General features: G+C 37.1%; 1 protein-coding gene across 1 annotated transcript in view; it reads right to left on the reverse strand.

Moving 5' to 3' along the window:
* Positions 1-22,638, reverse strand: part of b4galt2 (UDP-Gal:betaGlcNAc beta 1,4- galactosyltransferase, polypeptide 2) — a 298,457-nt gene that overhangs the window by 141,628 nt on the left and 134,191 nt on the right. Inside the window, exons 3-4 of the mRNA XM_059343966.1 lie at positions 7,301-7,419; positions 1,656-1,772 (exon numbers count right to left, since the gene is read on the reverse strand). Coding sequence (XP_059199949.1) covers positions 1,656-1,772; positions 7,301-7,419 — 236 coding nt within the window. The remainder of the gene's footprint in view (positions 1-1,655; positions 1,773-7,300; positions 7,420-22,638) is intronic.

The raw sequence follows: 22,638 nt of genomic DNA on the forward strand, positions 1-22,638 counted from the left end.
TTATCAGTTATATTTCTAATATTCTGGTATATCTGGACCTGGACCTGGTAAATGATCCACCCAACAGCGCTTATTTAGAAAGAACCACATGATCAGTTTTGGACGAGCAATGTTGCTTGAACTTTAAAACGCACCAGGGCTCGATTACATGACTTCCAAAACAGCATCACCAAACTGTTTTCACTGAATATTCTCACACCAAACATTAACCTGTCACTCACTAAAGCTGTAATCAATAACACCATGCTTCATGAAAGTGTAAAAAAAGTGGAGGAAAAGAAAAAAACAAGGATTCCCTCAGTAGGGAGCGGATAAGGAAGAACACAGCGTCGAATCCCTGTCTGACTCGTTATTATCAGTCCCACTTTATTTCAGAATAGTCCTAGCATCGTCCAATCCTAGCGTTGCATTGGTCAGCACGATGCATCATGTCCTGCAACACACAGTGTCAAGCCTGATTCCCACCGGGCGCCGTGGAGCGTCCCAGCAGCGCCCCAACCGCGGCTCTCCGCTCTGCAGCGTGATCAAACCGTAGCACTTCTATTTTTGACGTGAGCTGTTGCTAAACCGCGTCAAGCTCAACAGAGAGCAGATTACACCAGACTTCCGTCCCCTTTCAAAATAAAACACAATACGCAGTTCATGCAGCCTAAAACAACTTCACATCAACATTATGTCTTGACCGGGGACACCAGGTCTCAATCAAAGGGTCTCAGATGGTCTCAGAGGGTCTCAAACGGTCTCAAAGGGTCTCATGACCTTTTTGGAAAATGACAAATGAACCTGTTTTGAAAAGACGGTAAATGCATATATTTTGAAAAGATGGCAAAATGAATCTCCTGCCTGAGTTCATCTCAGAGTAAGGAAAGAGAAATGCCTCCTCCTGCCATAAAAAAGGAACCTGCTGAGGTGAAGTTTACATCAGCATAATGTCGAGCCCTTGTCCCTGAGCTAGGGAAGACGGTAGCGCTATCCCAACTAGCTAGCTATCGCTAGTTTTCATGACGCAAAAATGTAACATTAACGAGTCGACTTTAAATAGGCTAATACAATGGTAATTACCTATCAATAGTACTTTCTATAAAAACGTAAATGTTAAGTTCTGTCAAATACTACCACATACTTCAGTCACAACATATCAAAACAGCTTGTCCTGCTAGCTTACCTGTGCTGCATCAACACATGGCTCATTAGAATATTCAAATGAGCCATGTGTTGATGCTCACATGTCTGGAAGGACAGGGAGTGGGTCGGGTTAGCGTTGTGTTTACTGGAACTTTGACAGGGGCGCAAAGGCCACCTTGGCCGTAAATTGAACATTTTTTCACAGGGCATCAAGGCCAGAGTGTGAAATTCCCACCCTGTCTCCCACAACTTTCCACTGGAGGACAGGAAATAAACATAATCGATTATGGCACTTTGCCGCATCGATGCTGAATCGCGCATGCCCCGCATTGCGATGCATCACCGAATTGATTATTGTTGACACCACTAATATTCACATCCACTGATAAACACCACTGTAAAGACTTGCAGATCTGTTACATGAACATCTTTCCATCTTTTATGAGCTATGGTTATACCGTAGTTTGCCTCTGAGAACTGGGTGCTGTGTGCCTTTACAGTACATCTGCAGCATGTGGTGTCTGGTCTACCTGGTTGATGATGTAGATGCCGTAGTCGATCCTCTGCCGTCGGAGGATGGGGTGGAGGTAGTGCAGCCAGTACTTCAGGTGGTTTTCTCTGTGGCGGAACGGGATGATGATCGCCACCTGAACAACAGAGTGAGTCTGGGTTGGCAATTTGTTTCCTACCACAAATCATTTCCACATTTGTATCAGTTAGAAAAACCAATCAAATACATAATTAAATCAATGCTTTAGCTGAAACTTTCTCTGTTGACATGGACTCAGATTAGGAGACAGTCTTTCTCTTCCACACTGTTTGTTTGAGTAATTATGCAGAAATGAGCTCCGTCTCATCCCACGATAAACTGTTCTGCACCAGAAAATCATTTCCCTAGAAAATCCCCGCGGTTAATGTCACAGTGTACATAAAGTTGCTTCTCATATATTATGAATGAAGCAGAAGAGAGAAGGAGCTCTCGGTGGCTCTGCACATTTGAGACAGATTTGAGGCCGTCCTCCGTCTCCGTGCTTTAAGTGAGTCGTTCCCAGCTGTCCAAACAGTCCAAGGTTGAGCTGTAATTTACCGTGTGAGTTCATGGTGTTTTTGCACTCAGATGAAGACTGACAGCAAACTGACCTTGGTTTCTGTATAGTTAGACATTGTGATGGGTGATTGCACTGCTCAAGGAAGCACCCTGACCTAGGTGAAGTATTGTGTGCACTGCAAAAAAAGCCAACTTGTATTTTTTGGGCCTAAAACAGTGATTTAAGTTGGTAAAACTTGGAAATATAAATTATTGACATTTAGGGCAATAATGTAAGTTAGCACAACAAAGGAAGCCAGTTGTCTGCTCAAAAACAAGTTGGTGAGTTGTTGTTACTTATATCTTTAAGTTGGGGTTCAAAACAAGGGACAATAGTTATGCTAACCAGTGGCGGTTCTACACAGGGGCCTCCAGGGGCCAAAGGCTTCTACACAGGGGCCACTGCCCCTGTGTAGAAGCCTTTGGCCCCTGGAGGCCCCTGTGTCAAATTAATAATAAAATGATCAATTTATAACAATGAACAATGGAACAATTCTAACTCTTTGATCAAACAATATCTCATTGTACACAAAAGGAACCCAGAATGTTACATTGTATAATAGTTTAACTCTATGGAGTCTTATAGGGCTATTTTGTCCATTTTTGAATCCTTTACATGTCTTTATGTGTCTTTGTAAGTCATTTTGTGTCTGTTTTGGTAATTTGTGTCTTTTTTGGTAATTTTATGTCTGTTGTGTTTTTTTTTTTAGTTATTTTGTGTCTTTTTTTTGTCATTTTGTGTCTTTTTTGGTCATTTTGTGTCTTTTTTGGTCATTTTGTGTCTTTTTCAAGACATTCAAAGATTTTGAATGCTTAAATATCATCTTTGCCATTTTTTATGTGCTAATGTGCCCCTCTGATTAAACACTGGCCCCTCCTTGGCCCCCACAGTAAAATTGGTCTAGAACCGCCACTGATGCTAACTCTTATTTCTTTGTTGTGAAATTCAGTCATTAGTGAAAGCTAGTGGCTAACTGATGCTAGTGGCTAACTGATGCTAGCGGCTAACTGATGCTAGCGACGCTGCTTGTTACAGCTACAAGAGTAGCCATTAGCGTATCAATGCTAACTCAAAATCGTGGTCACAACATTAGCTGACATTTCATAGCGGCGTTACAATCGTGCCAGAAAAATTCAGAGTTGAGCAAACTCAAAAACAAAACTTAAAATATTTAGTTTTATTGTCCAACTTAAAATTTTATCGAAGTTTGTTGCCTTGAAATTTTGAGTTCACCCAACTTTTCTTTTTTTTTTGCAGTGTGGAGGTGAAAGACTTAAATAGACAAACATACAAAAGGTCTCACATAAAAATAAATAAAAATAAATGTGTCCAGACTTCTGGTTTGTCCTAAAAAATGACCAAAATCCACAACAAACAGCATAATGACATAAAAATATAAAAGTGTCTGCACTCCTTTCTCTTTCCTTTGATCCATTATTTTCAGAGCAGCTGAGAACATCTTTTCTCTTGTACGTAGTCCATTTTCCCCATCACTGTCCCTGCTTTAGTCCTTACATGATGAGTCACTTTTTCCATTAAAAATATTTCCTAGCTACTCTCCTGTTTCAACCCGGCTTTTCTGATGGCCTTTCTTTTTTTACGTGCAACGTTTTGCAGAGACAGAAGTCAGTCACAGGAACACAATCCTGGGGTCCCTGGGTTTCTTGCAGCATAAAGTCTCTTAACCCTCTATGGTACGGTGTTGCCCTCAGGCAACATACCCATTTTTGTCCTGTCAAATTTCTACAATGAATGTTTTTGAGTGATGCAATACTTCAAAAAAGAGGGAAGAGTATAGGGACCCAATAGCAATGCTTTAATTTGTCACATGACCTCCAGGAGGCCATATTTAAACCGTATTTTGCAGACTTTTGCTAAAGGAAACAGCTTTGCCATTTTACGCCACAAAAAAAATCACTGAAAACGTAATTTCCTGGCCCTTTTCCATCTGGAAAAAAATATTCCTACTGATAGATGAGTAAACCTTAATTTTTGATAGTTTCATACATTTAGACTGTTCAAGACATTCATTTCAATGGGTCGTTGGTTCAATGGTACAATGTTTCCTACAGGCAACATTCAGACAAGAAACCGGTTTAAAAAGTTTATTTTATAATGTTTTAAATTTAAAATGTTATGTATTGTACCCTGTTGAAGCTACTGAATCTTTTAAACATGTTTATTAAATAAATGATGTTAAAATTAATTTAAAAAAACTTTTTTCACTTGTGCACCGATGGTACATGTTGCCCATGGCCAACAAACCCCAATAACTTCCAAAAAATAAAAGGAATTATAAAATTTCTTCAGATTTTGTTTATTTGGTCTATTTTAAAACAAAAAACACTCCAAATGTTTTTTTCCTAACTGGCATCATAGTGTGTACCATAGAGGGTTAAGAATGTGCACAATCCTGTCCCAGAAAGTTTTTATTTTTAAGCAGGACTAGAAAATATGTGAGTGATTGGCATTCACCGCCCACACTGTCTCCAGTACTGCTGCTGTTTACCTAACTGTCAATTTTTTTGAGTAGTGTAAGAAAAAAAGTGAATTAAATCCATTCATCCGAATTCCTGACTTTTTTTTTTTTTTTAAAGCAAAGTAGAAGTTTGTTGTGTTCTACACATAAAGAAAAGTACACGTTTATTTCTAGTGCACATCTATAATTCTTTCCATTTTATTTTTATGAACTGTACAGTTTGACGGAGTATACACTACCGGTCAAAAGTTTTAGAACACCCCAATTTTTCCAGTTTTTTATTGAAATTCAAGCAGTTCAAGTCAAATGAACAGCTTGAAAGGGTACAAAGGTAAGTGGTGAACTGCCAGAGGTAAATAAAAAAAGGTAAGCTTAACCAAAACTGGAAAATAATGTACATTTCAGAATTATACAAGTAGGCCTTTTTCAGGGAACAAGAAATGGGTTAACAACTTAACTCTATGGAGTCTTGGGCTATTTAGTCCATTTTTGAATTCTTTTCATGTCTTTGTAAGTCATTTTGTGTCTTTTTTGGTCATTTTGTGTCTTTTTTAAGTCATTTTGTGTCTTTTGGTGTCTTTTTTTGTCATTTTGTGTCTTTTTTAAGTCATTTTGTGTCTTTTGGTGTCTTTTTTTGTCATTTTGTGACTTTTTTTGGTAATTTTGTGTCTTTTTTTGTCATTTTGTGTCTTTTTTTAGTCCTTTAGTCCAACATAAAATGTGATTTTGAATCTTTTTTTTTTCATTTTATCGTGCTCATTAAAGAATTTGAAATGTTACAAATGTGAATTAATTTCAGAGTACACTGAGACATTAAACTGCATCATTTTCAATTAAATTCTGGAAAAGTTGGTGTGTTCTAAAACTTTTGACTTGTATTTGTGTGTACCTGTCAACAATTAAATCACGACAATTCCTTTTTCAATGTCTTTATCACAGACTTGACTAATGGTCGCCAAAGTCGGAACAAAATATTTTTTACCTCTTTCCAAGAAATGATTGTGTCAATGAGATTTATTCTTGACAGATAATGTGTATATCTTCTCAACACTTTGTTAATTGTGGTTTCATTTTCATTGTGATAAGTTTGGAAGAGACTGATTAATAGAGGATTGTGTCTGAAAACAAAACTAATCCAACTTTATGGCTGACCGTATGAATTTAAATTAAATGAAAATATGGAAGCCGCACTTCTTCCAAGAAAAAGAAAATTTGAAATGAGAATATAAAGACCAGCAAGTCGACATTTTACGTACTTGACTATCTCATAATTTTGACTTAGTATCGCATATTTTTTTTACCCATTTTAATTTCAACTCACCACAAGAATTTTTACTTTTATCAGGCGTAACTTCTTCCATAATAAAAAGTGTGATATGAAGGGCTTTTTATGTGGTTTGATGAGAGAGTAGAAGAAGGGGAGAAGTGGCATTCAATATGCATTTAATGCACATAAGAGATAAGAGCGCAGATTCAATTTTCTCATGCCACAGAATGAATGAAGAGTACAAGACAGAGGGGTTTATATAGTCGTGGCAGCTATTCTTGTACACTGAAGGCTCCTAAAGCATTACAAGAATGTGTAGTCTAGACGGATTTCAGAATAAAGGCCTCCTATAAGAAGTGAGGAGCATTTATGGGTACAAGTCAGGAACCGGCCTACCTTACATATCTCAAGGGTGCTGAGTCCAAAAAAAATGTGAAATTTTGAGTTTTTGACCTTCTAATTTGTATATCAAATGGCCACCAAATTGCCCATCTTGCACAGTCATTGGACCATTTCCCCTTAGTTTTTTTGTAAGTAGGAAATCAAAGATGAGGAAATTAAGTTTCTGGATCTATAGTCTAGAGTCAGAGCAAGGATATAGTGGAGGCTCAGTGTCTTTTTATATATATATATATAGATATATATATATATATATCTATATATATATATATATATGCAAAATACCAACTGGAACATTTAAAAGTAATATTGATTGAATATTTATGTCGGCCTTAAAAAAATGATACAAATAATGTTTAATTTCACCTTAAAAGTTGATATTTTACATATATTTATATATATATATATATATATATATATATATATATATATATGCATAAAAAAGACACTGAGCCTCCACTATATCCTTGCTCTGGCCCTAGACTATAGATCTAGAAGCTTAATTTCCTCATCTTTGATTTCCTACAAAAAATTTCCTTACAAAAAAACTAAGGGGAAAATGGTCCAACGACTGTGCAAGATGGGCAATTTGGCCATTTTGATATGCAAATTAGAAGGTCAAAAACTCAAAATTTTGCTTGGGAACCATTTTTTGGGGTTCAGCACCCTTGAAATAAGTAAAGTAGGCCGGTTCCTGACTTGTACTCATAAATGCTCCTCACTTTGACTTTTTGGACAATTCCATCTAGACTAGTGTCCTTTTATGGTCAACACAGAAGTGACAACTTATTCAAGTTCTGACATGCAGTTTGTTCCTGAAATATTACGTTTGTGCTGCTTCCAACAGTTGTATGCTGTATATGATCATGTAAAAAGCATTCTAATTACTGTATATACTTTTTGAAGTATATGAAATAGACATATACATATATATGCACAGACCTTCCATCTTGGCCGACAGTCAGGAGGCGTGTAGCGGCCTCCCTCCGTCACGTTGGGGTTTTCTTTCTGCACTCGTTCCATCGTCATCTGGGAGCTGAACTCGATCAACAAACGGCCCACTGAGGAAACAAAAAGAGAGGGAAGAGTTAGTGAGATGAAGAGGATAACAGAGCAGGCGGAGGATAAAGTGGCGGGGATAAACAGATGAGGAAGAAAGTAAGAGAGGGAGCGAGGGATGCAGGGAGTGAGGGACGGAGGAGAGAGCTTTTAGCTTCAAAGCAATACTGTACGTGAATCAAAGCAATGTGTGCAGAAATAATGGTTTCTAGGGATGTTCTCTGCATAATGCTGCATTTAATAAGATGCACAGGCTTTGGAAAACATATATTCCTACAAAATAAACAAAGACTTTGAAGTCAGTGAGCGTAAACACGGAAGGTAATTACGCTGCTCCGTGATGAAGCCACGCCATATGTTATATCACTACAAATCTGTCCATCACGCCTCTGAGGACTGACGGATCAAGTGTGATCTATGGGTGTATTGGTGCGCATGAGATTGCAGAAACACACTAATTTAAAAAGAAGGGTTTGCTTTAAATCATTTTGTGTGTTTTTTTGGTCATTTTGTGTGTTTTTTGGTCATTTTGTGGTCAATTTGTGCATTTTTTGGTCATTTTGTTTCCTTTTTTTGGTCATTTTGTGTCTTTTTTTGTCATTTTGTGGTCAATTTGTGCATTTTTTGGTCATTTTGTTTCCTTTTTTTGGTCATTTTGTGTCTTTTTTGGTCATTTTGTGTCTTTTTTGGTCATTTTGTGTCTTATTTGGTCAATTTGTCTTTTTTTGGTCAATTTGTGTCTTTTTTTGGTCATTTTGTGTCTTTTTTTGGTCATTTTGTGTCTTTTCTGGTAATTTTCTGGCTTTTTTCGATCATTTTATGTCTTTTTTGATCATTTTGTGGTGAATTTGTGCATTTTTTGGTCATTTTGTGTCTTTTTTGGTCATTTTGTGGTCAATTTGTGCATTTTTTGGTCATTTTGTTTCCTTTTTTTGGTCATTTTGTGTCTGTATTGGTGCGCATGAGATTGCAGAAACACACTAATTTAAAAAGAAGGGTTTGCTTTAAATCTCCTGGCCCGCACCATAAATACAGCCCCTCGTTCAGGGAGCCAGGATCATTAAAATATACGAGCAAGCTTCGCTGTTTTGGGCTCCAACCAAAGTCCTGCAACCATAACACTCAATTTAACAAACCAGAGTTTGAGCACTTCTTCTTCTGTGGCAAAATGCAAACTCATTAGTGCATGTTTTTCTTTAATGTCAGTGTCAGAAAATAACTCATTAGTTGACAAGGACGGAAAACTTATTACGTATGATGTTTGTCACTCAAAGTCTAGAAGAAGATGATTAATGATATTTTTGAGTTTAACAAGTTTGAAACACTGTATCACCCTGTAACCACACACACACACACTGATACTACAAAGATGAGAAGATAAGAAAAGATAAGACTGGCAACGTTCCCATTAAAAGACCAAAACCAGCCACTAATAAACCCCAGAACAAGTATACTGTCAGTGACTCCAAAGTCTAATAGATCTTCTATTTCTCTGCCATTGACCTCCATTGTTCTCCAGCCGAACTGTTACATGTTCTGCAGTTTTTATTCTGAATCAATCTCACACACACAATTCTGCTGATGTAGCTGCTCATTAGCACATGTGAAGGTTTTGTGAGGATCAACAGATCTGTCAAACTGTCATTAACATTTTCAAAGTTTTCTTCAAGGAACATTCTGTATCAAGTGTGATATAACTTTAACTATGACTCATATTTTTCTGGCATGTACCACACTAATGACCATTTATTGATCCTGGTTTTGATGATTTAGGAGTAGCCCCCTGGAGTCCATGAAAGCAGCAGTGTATTACTTCTTCATGACGTCACGATGTAGAAATGAAACGTCTAGCCGACCGTCAGCTTCCCTCTAAAGCAGCTGTTCTCAACCTTGGGGTCGGGACCCCAATTGGGGTCGCAAGATGATTTCTGGGGGTCGCCAAATCATTTTGGAAGTCAGCTCTGTCTCCACTGTGTTAAAGTGTTCATGTGTTTTAGTCTTTTTGGTCATTTCATGTCTTTTTTTGGTCATTTTGTGTGGTTTTTTTTGTCATTTTGTGTGTTTTTTTTGTCATTTTGTGTCTTTTTTGGTCATTTTGTTTCCTTTTTTTGGTCATTTTGTGTCTTATTTGATCAATATGTGTCTTTTTTGGTCATTTTGTGTCTTTTTTTGGTCATTTTGTGTCTTATTTGGTCAATATATGTCTTTTTTTGGTCATTTTGTGTCTTTACTGGTCATTTTCTGGCTTTTTTCGGTCATTTTATGTCTTTTTTGATCATTTTGTGGTCAATTTGTGTCTTTTTTGGTCATTTTGGTTCTGTTTTTTGGTCATTTTGTTTCTTTTTTGGGTGATCTGAACTGTGCGTGATTCTGTTCAGTGAGTGGGGGTCGCGGACAACATGCATGTTAAATTGGGGGTCGCGACTCAAAAAGGTTGAGAACTACTGCTCTAAAGTACTGGCTTGAGACTCCATGCCAGTTTTTGTTACTCTAGATGTTATATTTCTGTGCCATTGACCTCCACTCTTCCATTGTTTATACCCAATGTGCTTTAACATGTAAAAACCATCACAGTCAACATGCCGTATATGCTGCCAAATGTAACTAGCAACCAAAAAATTGATTTTTTCCAGCACATTTTGCACTGTAGTCAATCAACATGTCTTATTGTGTTGTTGTGATTTATGTCGATTTTTTTATATATCTGTACATAGACGTCAATGTTCATGTTCACCTTTGCGGTCCTTGTTTGTTGCAGTTATGTCTATTTCTGTGCAAGTACATCGGAAGAGAGTCAAAGAGTCAAATTCTTTGGATGTGTACACATTTACTCGGCCTCTAAAACTGATTCTGATTTGTTTCGACTGTCTGCTTCAGGGAATCATTTTAAGAGATTTAAGATTTCAATCTCCCCGAGCACTGCATGGGCTGGCCGCTATAGGCTGGGTTATAAAACAGTTTGCACCAAGAGTTGTTTGACCCAGCCTAAAGGCTGCAGTGCATCTACAGGTTGTGATGAAACACTTGAAGACAGGAGGAAAATAAATCACGGGATTCATTCAAATTGGAACAAGGGCTCAGTTATGTGCACAAAACAGTGACTAAAATAGCTGTAAAAGAATGAGAAAGGTCCAGAATCTGTGTACTTTGTCACCTCCTCTCACTCTCGCACTTGTCAGTTTTGCAAAGTAAAAAAAAATTGCTGGACACAGAAAACAGTGTGTGAGACATGTTTCAGACCCTGTTTGATGATAAATTCTATCTATAAAAGCAAGAAGCGTCTGTGTGTGTGTGTGTGTGTGTGTGTGTGTGTGTCTAGGGCATATCTCGCTGACCGTTAGTCAGACTGACCAAAGATTTCGTATGTGGCTTGCACATGGCACAAAGGTGTGCATCCTCAAATTCATTTTACAAAATATCATTATTTACATATGACGTGTTGCGGCACTGCACTGTTTCACTCTGGATTTCCACCCTGACTCATCTCATCTGTAAGTCTATTTAGTGTGTTTTATGAACGTTGTGGTCTGCATGTAATGTGCAAATTCTGTTATTCGCGATTAGCATGCTAAGCAGAGATTTAGCTTTACTCACTTCTTATTAGGGATGGGTACCTTTCACATTTGAACCGATACGGTACCGATACCCGGTACCTGGGAATCGGTACCGGTACTCAACGGTACCAATTTTCGGTACTTTTGCGTTTGTTTATGGGGTAATAAATGTTAATTTGTTTAATAATAAAATCTAAATTTTTCAATTCAACATATTTATTTCTCAAAATATCAACTTTAAAAAAAATATCAAAACAATATAAAATCCAGGATGAGCAGTGCTTTATTGTTGAGCGAACGTGCAATTTGTAACACGAAGGTTGCAGTGTTACCAAAGAATGCAGAGGAGCTCTCAGGTGGCAAGCGCACGGAGGAGAAAAAAAAAAAGTTGCAAGTGCACGTGTGATTTGTTGTGATGACGTCGTAGCTGTGCGGCGCAGCACCGGTCAGACAGTATTGTGGCCATAGCATGGTTGGAATAGGCAAAGTTGAGTCGGGCTGCTCTGTGCACATATCGAGGATGACGCAGGAGTCCGAGGGATTTAATTTCAGCGAGGCAGTATTCCTGAGTTGAAGAGCGGAGTATTAGCGGAGGACCAGAGATGCAGCAGCTAGCTGCTAGCTGCTAATGACTGGTCTACAGAAGAATGGAGAGAGCAAACGGAGACAGAGACATTGGAGAGATAGCAGCTGGCGGCTAGCAGGCCGAGAGCCGGGCTGTTCGTCTCTGCGCCGGGTTGGAAGAGGGCAACAGCGAGTGGCCGCGGTGAGCAGACAGGACCAGACGAGGAGGTAAATAAAAAAAGAAAAATAGTGCGATCGTCAGCACGCTTGTTAATCAAAGACGTTAAATGAAAACAGGTTGAAATCAATGATCAGTTTAAAGACTTTAAGGTACCGAAACATGGTACCGTTTGATTTTACATGAATCGGTACTCGGTAGAACTGACGGAATTCGGTCGGTACCTATAAAAGTACCGAATTCGGTACCCATCCCTACTTCTTATGTTGCATCACTAAGTAATTCAGGGATGACATTCATGTTGTTTAGAATAATGCCCATAATCATTTGATATGAGATACTTACATGCAAAATAGTATATCAGCTAATTGGGTTCATGTTAATGTACTTTTAGTGCAGCATACGGCGTAATGTGCTATCTCACGATTAGCATGCTAATGAATACATACTTCCTACGGGCACTGCACTAGGAATAATAAAAACACAGAATAATCTTTAGCCATTAGGTGTCTTGTGTTGCATGATATGTGAATGAGAGCAGTGATGAGAGAGAGAGAGGCCAATACAGGTACATGACTTAATAATCCATTTAGCATTGACGTATGAGCTCTGTGTTGAGAGGTCTCTTCCAATCAACACGGTGCAGGCGAGGAGCGTGATCGATGACAACAAGGTTACATGTTCATAACACGCCTCTTCATCTCATCCACAAGAGCTGCATGCAAATAGTCCCAGCAGCCTTTTCCCCGCTGACCACTTCTGCCTGTCTGTCACCCTCCATCCTCTCCACTCATGTTGCTGTTTCCTCCTCTGCCTCTCACGCTAATGAGCCTGGAAGCATTTTGTGTCTTTTTTGGTCATTTTGTGTCTTATTTGGTCAATTTGTGTCTTTTTTTTGGTCATTTTGTGGTCAATTTGTGCATTTTTTGACATTTTGTTTCCTTTTTTTGGTCATTTTGTGTCTTTTTTTTTGTCATTTTGTGTCTTTTCTGGTCATTTTCTGACTTTTTTCTGTCATTTTATGTCTTTTTTGGTCATTTTGTGCATTTTTTTGTCATTTTGTTTCCTTTTTTTTTGTAATTTTGTGTCTTTTTTTGTCATTTTGTGTCTTTTCTGGTCATTTTCTGGCTGTTTTCTGGCTTTTTTCGGTCATTTTATGTATTTTTTGGTCATTTTGTGGTCAATTTGTGTATTTTTTGGACATTTTGTTTCCTTTTTGGGTCATTTTGTGTCTTTTTTTAGTCATTTTGTGTCTTTTTTTTAGTCATTTTGTGTCTTCTTTGGTCATATTGTGTCTTATTTGGTCATTTTGTGTCTTTTTTGGTCATTTTGTGTCTTATTTGGTCAATTTGTGTCTTTTTTTTGGTCATTTTGTGTCTTTTTTTGGTCATTTTGTGTCTTTTCTGGTCATTTTCTGGCTTTTTTCTGTCATTTTATGTCTTTTTTGATCATTTTGTGTCTTTTTTGGTCATTATGTGTCTTTTTTGGTCAATTTGTGTCTTTTTTTGGTCATTTTGTGTCTTTTTTTAGTCATTTTGTGTCTTTTCTGGTCATTTTCTGGCTTTTTTCGGTCATTTTGTGTCTTTTCTGGTCAATTTGTATCTTTTTTTGGTCATTTTGTGTCTTTTTTTGGTCATTTTGTGTCTTTTCTGGTCATTTTGTGTCTTTTTTTGGTCATTGTATGTCTTTTTTGATCATTTTGTGGTTAATTTGTGTCTTTTTTGGTCATTTTTGGTTCTGTTTTTTTTGGTTCATTTTTTGGGCGGTGCAGGCGAGGAGCGTGATCGATGACAACAAGGTTACATGTTCATAACACGCCTCTTCATCTCATCCACAAGAGCTGCATGCAAATAGTCCCAGCAGCCTTTTCCCCGCTGACCACTTCTGCCTGTCTGTCACCCTCCATCCTCTCCACTCATGTTGCTGTTTCCTCCTCTGCCTCTCACGCTAATGAGCCTGGAAGCATTTTGTGTCTTTTTTGGTCATTTTGTGTCTTATTTGGTCAATTTGTGTCTTTTTTTTGGTCATTTTGTGGTCAATTTGTGCATTTTTTGACATTTTGTTTCCTTTTTTTGGTCATTTTGTGTCTTTTTTTTTGTCATTTTGTGTCTTTTCTGGTCATTTTCTGACTTTTTTCTGTCATTTTATGTCTTTTTTGGTCATTTTGTGCATTTTTTTGTCATTTTGTTTCCTTTTTTTTTGTAATTTTGTGTCTTTTTTTGTCATTTTGTGTCTTTTCTGGTCATTTTCTGGCTGTTTTCTGGCTTTTTTCGGTCATTTTATGTATTTTTTGGTCATTTTGTGGTCAATTTGTGTATTTTTTGGACATTTTGTTTCCTTTTTGGGTCATTTTGTGTCTTTTTTTAGTCATTTTGTGTCTTTTTTTTAGTCATTTTGTGTCTTCTTTGGTCATATTGTGTCTTATTTGGTCATTTTGTGTCTTTTTTGGTCATTTTGTGTCTTATTTGGTCAATTTGTGTCTTTTTTTTGGTCATTTTGTGTCTTTTTTTGGTCATTTTGTGTCTTTTCTGGTCATTTTCTGGCTTTTTTCTGTCATTTTATGTCTTTTTTGATCATTTTGTGTCTTTTTTGGTCATTATGTGTCTTTTTTGGTCAATTTGTGTCTTTTTTTGGTCATTTTGTGTCTTTTTTTAGTCATTTTGTGTCTTTTCTGGTCATTTTCTGGCTTTTTTCGGTCATTTTGTGTCTTTTCTGGTCAATTTGTATCTTTTTTTGGTCATTTTGTGTCTTTTTTTGGTCATTTTGTGTCTTTTCTGGTCATTTTGTGTCTTTTTTTGGTCATTGTATGTCTTTTTTGATCATTTTGTGGTTAATTTGTGTCTTTTTTGGTCATTTTTGGTTCTGTTTTTTTTGGTTCATTTTTTGGGCGGTGCAGGCGAGGAGCGTGATCGATGACAACAAGGTTACATGTTCATAACACGCCTCTTCATCTCATCCACAAGAGCTGCATGCAAATAGTCCCAGCAGCCTTTTCCCCGCTGACCACTTCTGCCTGTCTGTCACCCTCCATCCTCTCCACTCATGTTGCTGTTTCCTCCTCTGCCTCTCACGCTAATGAGCCTGTAAGCAGAACATGGTGTTTTCATCTCGCCCCAGAATAATGTCAGACATGGACGCAATAACACTAAGATAAAAAAATCTAGCGCAAGAAGGTGCTATTTTTAGATCATACGTTGTTTTGATAATTAATGCGGTTACCTCTTGAGTAGCAGGTAAACAGTGCCCTGATGCCTTCTGTAAAAAGTCACATTTTAAATATCTATTTTAGATTTAAACAAATAACCCACTTCAGAGACCTATATTATGCATTATTCAGGGCAAGTCTTAAATCCAGTACAAGGAAATGAGAGCATTGTGTGTTTTCGGTGCACTGTGTCTCTGTGAGAGACTCTCTCAGTATACTCTGGCTTTAAAAACAGAAACTCTGGAGGGTTAATGCTCTTTCAAAGAAGCCACTACCCAAATAAACGTGCAGCAACATGACTGCACTGAATTCTAACATGTGGCCTAAACATGAATTAAACTGATAATCAAGCACATTTTGCTGATGATTCAAATGAATTCAAAGCTCAAGAGCTTCGACATACCAAGTTGGAGCTGACAGATATACTGGTTGACTGGTTGAAGAATCTGTTAATAGACCAAATCTCAATGGAAAAAATGTCAGCATCAATTAATCACATTATACCCCGATTCAACAAAACTTGGTCTACATTTATTAAAAAATTCACCTCTACAAATGCCTGATCCCAATTCCACATAACTTTTCAACACATCTCCTTCTTTCACCCTGAAAAATCCACATATATATACAAACACTTACTTAAATACAAAGTACACACACACTTTCACACACACCCACACACACACACACACACACACACACACACACACACACTTCTGTAGCATTTACATAAAATTCCCCCATTGGTCTGTCTGTCTGTCTGTCTGTCTGTCTATCTGTCGGTCTGCTGATTTGCTCATCAGCATATATGTATGGCCACACAACAACCCTAATCATACCTATTAACTATCAGAAATCAACGTAAACAACAACTGGTGTTGTAAATATCAACTCTTTATTTTTATTTTTTAAATTATTTACCTGATTTTCTGTTCAAGTTGTTTGACCTTTTTTTGTTATGTAAATAAAAATAAAGTTGTCCTCCAAAAGTGGGGTGGTGGTGGTGGTGGGCCAAAAAAAAAAAAAAAAAAAAAAGATATACTGGTTGACGAATATTACTGGCCGATATTGGTCTATCGGTGTATATGCTGTCCGATAAGTGCAGTCAGGAAAACTTTTTTTTTACAAAAAATATAATGCAGAAAATGTTGCTTGGCGTGATTTAGAAATGGTGAGTCACTGAACAGTAATGATATTTAATAAGCTATTTATTTTTTCCCTATTTTATTCTTTATTTTCTGTTATCATTAAAAAAAATGGCTGACCCCAATGTAATACATTGTTTGTATAATGTGTAATAATGTATAACAATGTTAAATATTATTTAATAAAGTTTTATGTTTGAAGAAATTGGCTCTCTGGGTACATTTGCAGTGGTGAAAAACAGTTGCACATCCAAATAAAAACATCTATTTTCATTGCAGCTTAAAAAAATGACTATAATCAAATACACCAAAATTAAGAGCATGGGTATTAACAGCAGAACAAAGTTTAGAGATGGAAAAACTAACTTTTAGAAATAGGGAACAAATACATATTTGGTTATACTGTAAAGAAAGGCTGGTAAAAACAGTGGAAATATTTAATCAAATTAAGGAGATGAACTAAATGGTCCCCTCCCCATCATGAACACTCACATGCATACACACACACACAGATTGATGAACACGCATACATGCACCACCGCTTATTTTTCCATCATATTATTACTTTTTTTTTTTTTCTTTTTTTTTTTTTTTTGTGTCATTAGTAGTAATTAGAGATCCTCATTTGGGGAATACCAGTTTGCCTTGTATATATGTTTGTCTGTTTACCCTATGTTTTTGTTATTTACTTTGTGAATATATACCTTTAAAAAAATGGGGAAAATGCAAGGTACAATATTGTAAAGAAAACGAAATGACTGATTATGTTTGTGAAAGTAAGAAGCCTTGCAATAAAGTATTAAAAAAAATTACTATATTGACCGCCACACTGTTATGGATGACTGTTCTCTCTCTAAAATCAGTATCAGCATCCATCTTTAAAATCCTGTATCGGTTGGGCTCTATTCCAAATAGCATTTTGAAGTTCAATATAGAGCTTTAGGTGCTTTTTTAGAAGCCGACCCAGAAATCTTTTGCCTCGTTGGACTGATAGGACCTAAATTTTGTAGATAATAAAAAGTTCCATCCAACTGATAAACACTGACGAGCTGCACAGGAAGTGATGTGCTTCATCGTCACTGCTGCCTAACTGGTGGATTCACTGACACGCATGTTATTGTTGTTGTTGTTGTTGTTGTTGTTTTGATTTTTAAAAAACTGGTGGCAGGTCAAGGACAGAGAGCTTCTGTCCTCTGACATGGAAAGAAGAACCTTTTAAAATAACTGACATCCTGTTTTACTCACACAGAAGACATGCACAATACAAAGTGTGTGTGTGTGTGTGTGTGTGTGTGTGTGTGTGTGTGTGTGTGTGTGTGTACACTGTAAAGGTAGACAGGGAGCAAATGTGCATGAAAGAGAAAAAAGGGAGAATGTGGGTTTGAATGTTGGTGGAGAAAGAAGTGATAAATGAGAGTTGTAATGTGTGATAGGTTGATTCCGGGCAGTGCAATTATCTCTTTCACACACACACACACACACACACACACACACACGGACACACACACGCGTATGCACACACACGTAATACATCTCATGCTTATCTATGTGCTGATACTACAGTAATACATTATAATCGTGCAGTTTGATCGCTCTATCTGGGACACCCACTGCACTTTGGGGGATACATCACTGCTTTGTCTGCAAATTTACACTAAACACACACACTCACACACACACACACACACACACACACACACACACAAACTGTATACACAACAATTCTTCCCACCACAATAATAATAATGAACCAAATCTCTGCACTATTAGGTTAGTAGCACATGTTCCGTCACAATACACAGAGAGCAGACCTGAGGCTGTAAGCACTGTACACACACACACACACACATTCTTGTACTTCTATCTTTGTGAGGACCCTCATTGTAACAGTGAATTCCCTATCAAGTTTATAATAGTTTTGGATTTTTCATTAGTTTTAGTTTTAATTTTGTTGTGAATTTTTGTTTTCAAATTCAGTAAGTTTTAATGAGTTTTTAGATTGAGTTTGCTAGTTTTATTTTAGTTTTTATTAGTTTTAGTGTTAGTTTTAGGCAAAAAAGACCCAAAATGACTAAAAAAAGACACAAAATGACAAAAAAAAGACACAAAATGACTAAAAAAAGACCCAAAATGACCAAAAAAAAACCACAAAATGACCAAAATAGACACAAAATGAGAAGACAGAATGACAAAAAAACACAGGAGACGCAAAATGACCAAGAAAGGAATAGAATGACTAAAAAAAGACACAAAATGACTAAAAAAGACATTTGAGATTTAAAAATGGACAAAATAGCCCAAGACTCCATAGAGTTAACCCTTAAAACAAAGTCTGAAATCTAAAAAAATAAAAGCCTTTAAAGAAGTGAGGACCGGCCGAAATGTCCTCACTTTGCAAAAATGTTCTCACTCTGTTGGTTAAAAACGTGTTCCGGTCCTCACTATGTAGGAAGTACAAGAACACACACACACACACACACACACACAGTGAGAGTTTTGTTGGTTGTGAGTTTTTGTGTGACGGAGCATCAATCTGCAGATTGCAGCGCTCTTTGCTCCTGATTCTTTCTCTTCCTGACTCAGTTTGTTTGATTTTTTCTGCCTTTCTCACCACATAATCATATATCAAAGCTGGAAAATCACTGAAATATTAAAGACACCGTTCACACCTCGCTCTCCATCTGTTTACTGGCCGGAGAGATTTGACCAGAGACACAAGAAGAGAAGAGCAAGGACTAAACTATATTCTGTGAGTCATCAGTTTTGGGTCAGGTCTATAACCGCAGATATCTGCTCTGTGTGTCAATCACTGCAGGAGAAAACTGTGTTTTATGAGGTGAGAGCAGAGTGTGAACTGTGAAGTGCACATCATGGTGGAGCTCCAAGCTGCTGCCACGGCTGGTGTTCTCTCTCTCTATTTGGATGGAGTCTCATAATCTGCAGGCCTGGTTTAGGTGCATTTAAAAGATGCATCATCCACAGGAAGAACACAAATGTTACATCATAGGAAAACTTTTGCAGACTTAAATCTGATTATCTCATTGGGATGCAACTTTAAGTAACTTCATAATTTATCTATTCATGGATATCAAGTCAAATTAACCAGATTATCAATAATGAGAAGCTACGAGCTACTAGCATAACGCTAATCATAGACATACAAACCTGGGGCCAGATGGTTGGTGTTTAAGTGGCATTATGTGTAATTTAAGCACCAGACTCTCTGGTTCTGCTGTATTGAATTATCATTTTATTTTATTTTTATTATTATCATTAATCATTTCTTTCTGCCTGTAAACTGTGAGTCAAACTAAAAACTTAGGTTACCTTACTTATCACTTTCTTTTTAATCACTCCTCAAAACTTACTTTTACATGAAGGCGCCTTTTTTCCTTTGTTTTTAGAGTAAATCAGTTATATATATATATATATATATATATATATATAATCCAATCCACTTTATTTATATAGCACAATTTTAGCAAACACAAGGTTTCCAAAGTGCTGCACAAACAATAAATACATAACACAATACAAAGAGATGTAGTAAACAATAGAACAGTAAGATGCAATAAGATAAAATAAATTAAAAATGGGATAAAAATAAATAAAATTAAAAAAAATATTTCACCACTCTTACATCTCCATGCACAGTAAATGAATGCTAAATCAACACCAAAGAAACATCTCCCTCCATGTTTGCTTGGGATTAAATCTGAATAAAAAAGAAACTTTCTGAAAGCATGCACTGCAAAAAAGCCAACTTGTATTTTTTGGCCTAAAACAGTGATTTAAGTTGGTAAAACTTGGAAATATAAATTACTGACATTTAGGGCAATAATGTAAGTTAGCACAACAAAGGAAGCCAGTTGTCTGCTCAAAAACAAGTTGGTGAGTTGTTGTTACTTATATCTTTAAGTTGGGGTTCACAACAAGGGACAATAGTTCTGATAACTCTTATTTCTTTGTTGGGAAATTTGGTCATTAGCGAAAGCAAATGGCTAACTTATGCTAGCGGCTAACTGATGCTGGCGGCTAACTGATGCTAGCGGCGCTGCTTGTTACAGCTACAAGAGTAGCCATTAGCGTATCAATGCTAACTCAAAATTGTGGTCGCAACATTAGCTGACATTTCATAGCAGCGTTACAATCGTCAAATTGCAGAAGTTAGCAGAAGTAAGGATTAAAAGTTATTACAATGTTAAATTATAAGTGAGTACAACTTACAGTTGAGTTGACAAAAATCTGAATTCAGAGTTGAGCGAACTCAAAAACAAAACTTAAAATATTTAGTTTAATTGTCCAACTTAAAATTGTATCGAAGTTTGTTGCCTTGAAATTTTGAGTTCACCCAACTTTTCTTTTTTTGCAGTGTGAAGTTGACACCATGACGTGTCCTCAGAGTCCCCGGTCAGGCCATCTGACCACATAAACCACACGCCAGGCTGGCTGTTAATCAGCGCTCCTGTTCTCAGACTTTTTGTGCCTTCATGTTACTTAACTGACAAGTGAAGCAGTGCCAGGGTCACATTTCACACAGAGAGTTTATTACCAAGTCTGGTTCTTTGGCTTCAGGATGAGGGGGGAAATGAGAGTCAGAGGAAGCGAATAAATGGAGAGAGAGAAAAAAACACTGGAGAAAAGAAAGTGAAAGGAGAGGGAGAAGAGGGAGGGAGAGATTGTTCCTTTCCTCCTGCCTCCTACTGACACACAGACTCTGTGACAATAGAGACTTTCAGCTCTTTGAATCTTATTAGCCAGTCCACTCTCCTTTTCTCCTCTCTTTCTCTCTCTTTCAATCATTTACAAGTGCCTCTACCAACTGTGGGCTGTAATTGCTATTCTTCCAGGGAGAAAGAGAGAAAAAGAGATGGAGGGAGAGGAAGAAAAGGAGATGTGATGGAAGGAGGGAAATGTGTGTGAGAGACAAAAAAGAAAGTCTTCAAAGCCAACTGTGTGTACAAGGCATTTTACTTCCTCCTTCTACAAAATGTGTTGATCTTTTCCTCTTTTTGTGCTCGTGTTTTTATGCTCGTCTTGTCAGGAGAACTCATTGTGGATCTCTCCTCAGAAACACTCTTTCTGTCTGCATGTGTGTGTGTTCGTGTGAATTTACTGGATCAGAGGATTAATGGTATCTAGGAATCTCCTCCACACGCAAATCTGTTTGTGTGGGTGTGTATTTTTGCATAACACCGTGTCTGTGTGTGTGTGTGTGTGTGTGTGTGTGTGTGTGTGTGTGTTTGTGTGGGCTGAAAAGGAAGCACTGAAGGGTTAACGGTGGCGTATTCACAGCTCACCAACAGCGAGCACAAAAGGTTGCCAAGATTGCTGCGACATTCGCGAACTGACAGCTTTGTTGTCACAAGCCATGTTGCTGCAAAATGAAACCCAGACAACAAAAGGAAACACGAACATTATGAAAAGGATAAAGTGAGACATGGTCGGTTCTGGGATTATAAAAATTCTGCAGCTGCGGTTTCCTTGAGAGCACAACAGAGTGAATACTTGTCCAAATGAATTTTTCAGTGACTTAATAATAACAGAACCTTGACGAGACGTGTGTCGAAATTGTAGTTATCTCTTGCAGTGAAATAAAAAGTAATGAAAAGGCTTTTTGGAAGGTAAGAAAAACTTATGGTTCGATGAAATGCAAACCAAAAGAGACAATATACAGAGAGAGAGCAGCAGTCTATGTTTCTGCCTGTCAGAAAGTGAGTGACACACAGCTGTTGGTTGTTTTGTTTTTATTTTTTTCTTATTTTTTTGCTGGGACAGTTAGATTGTATAAATTATATATTGATTGTAATTTAACGATTGTAAATATTGCTTTCTTTTATTGTTATTAGTTTTTCTTTTCTTTTAAAATGAATAATAGAATTATAATAATTTATTGTAAATATTGCTTTCCTTATCTTGTTATATTTTTTTCTGATGCTTGCTTTGGCAATATATACATTGTTACGTCATGCCAATAAAGCCAATTGAATTGAATTGAATTGAATTGAGAGCAAGAGAGAGAGCTGCAAAGTCTTTTCCTGCACAGGTTTGGTGATGGACAGTTGGAGGAATTGAGAGGTTTAGATGATGATCACTGATGGACATCTACTCCTCCCGTTGCCTCAGCAGAGCCAGAACCATCACTAAGGACAGCTATATATAATATATATATATATATATATATATATATGTATATATATATATATGATATATATATCCTACTCTAGTTCTGACCTGTTTGACCTGTTGCCCTCAGGGAGGCGCTACAGGTGCATCAGGTCCAAAACGAACAGATTCAAAAACAGTTTCTGGTAACGCTTTATATTAAGGTTAACATGGTCTCACAGGAATCTGTGAAATAGCCACGGATTTGCTTAACTCAAAATCCGTGGAATAGCCACGGAATCACTCAAATTTCCGTGAAACTGACACGGATTTCGCTACAATGCAAGTTAATGCCAGTCATATCCCGTGGCTATTCCAACATACAAAGTGATTATGTACATTCACTGAGTGAATATTTAGAAAATAAAACGTATATTTCTCGCTAGAAATGTGATCAAAATCCATTTTTA

This window comes from Centropristis striata, chromosome 11 (genome assembly GCF_030273125.1).
Source record: "Centropristis striata isolate RG_2023a ecotype Rhode Island chromosome 11, C.striata_1.0, whole genome shotgun sequence".
Classification (NCBI taxonomy): domain Eukaryota; kingdom Metazoa; phylum Chordata; class Actinopteri; order Perciformes; family Serranidae; genus Centropristis; species Centropristis striata.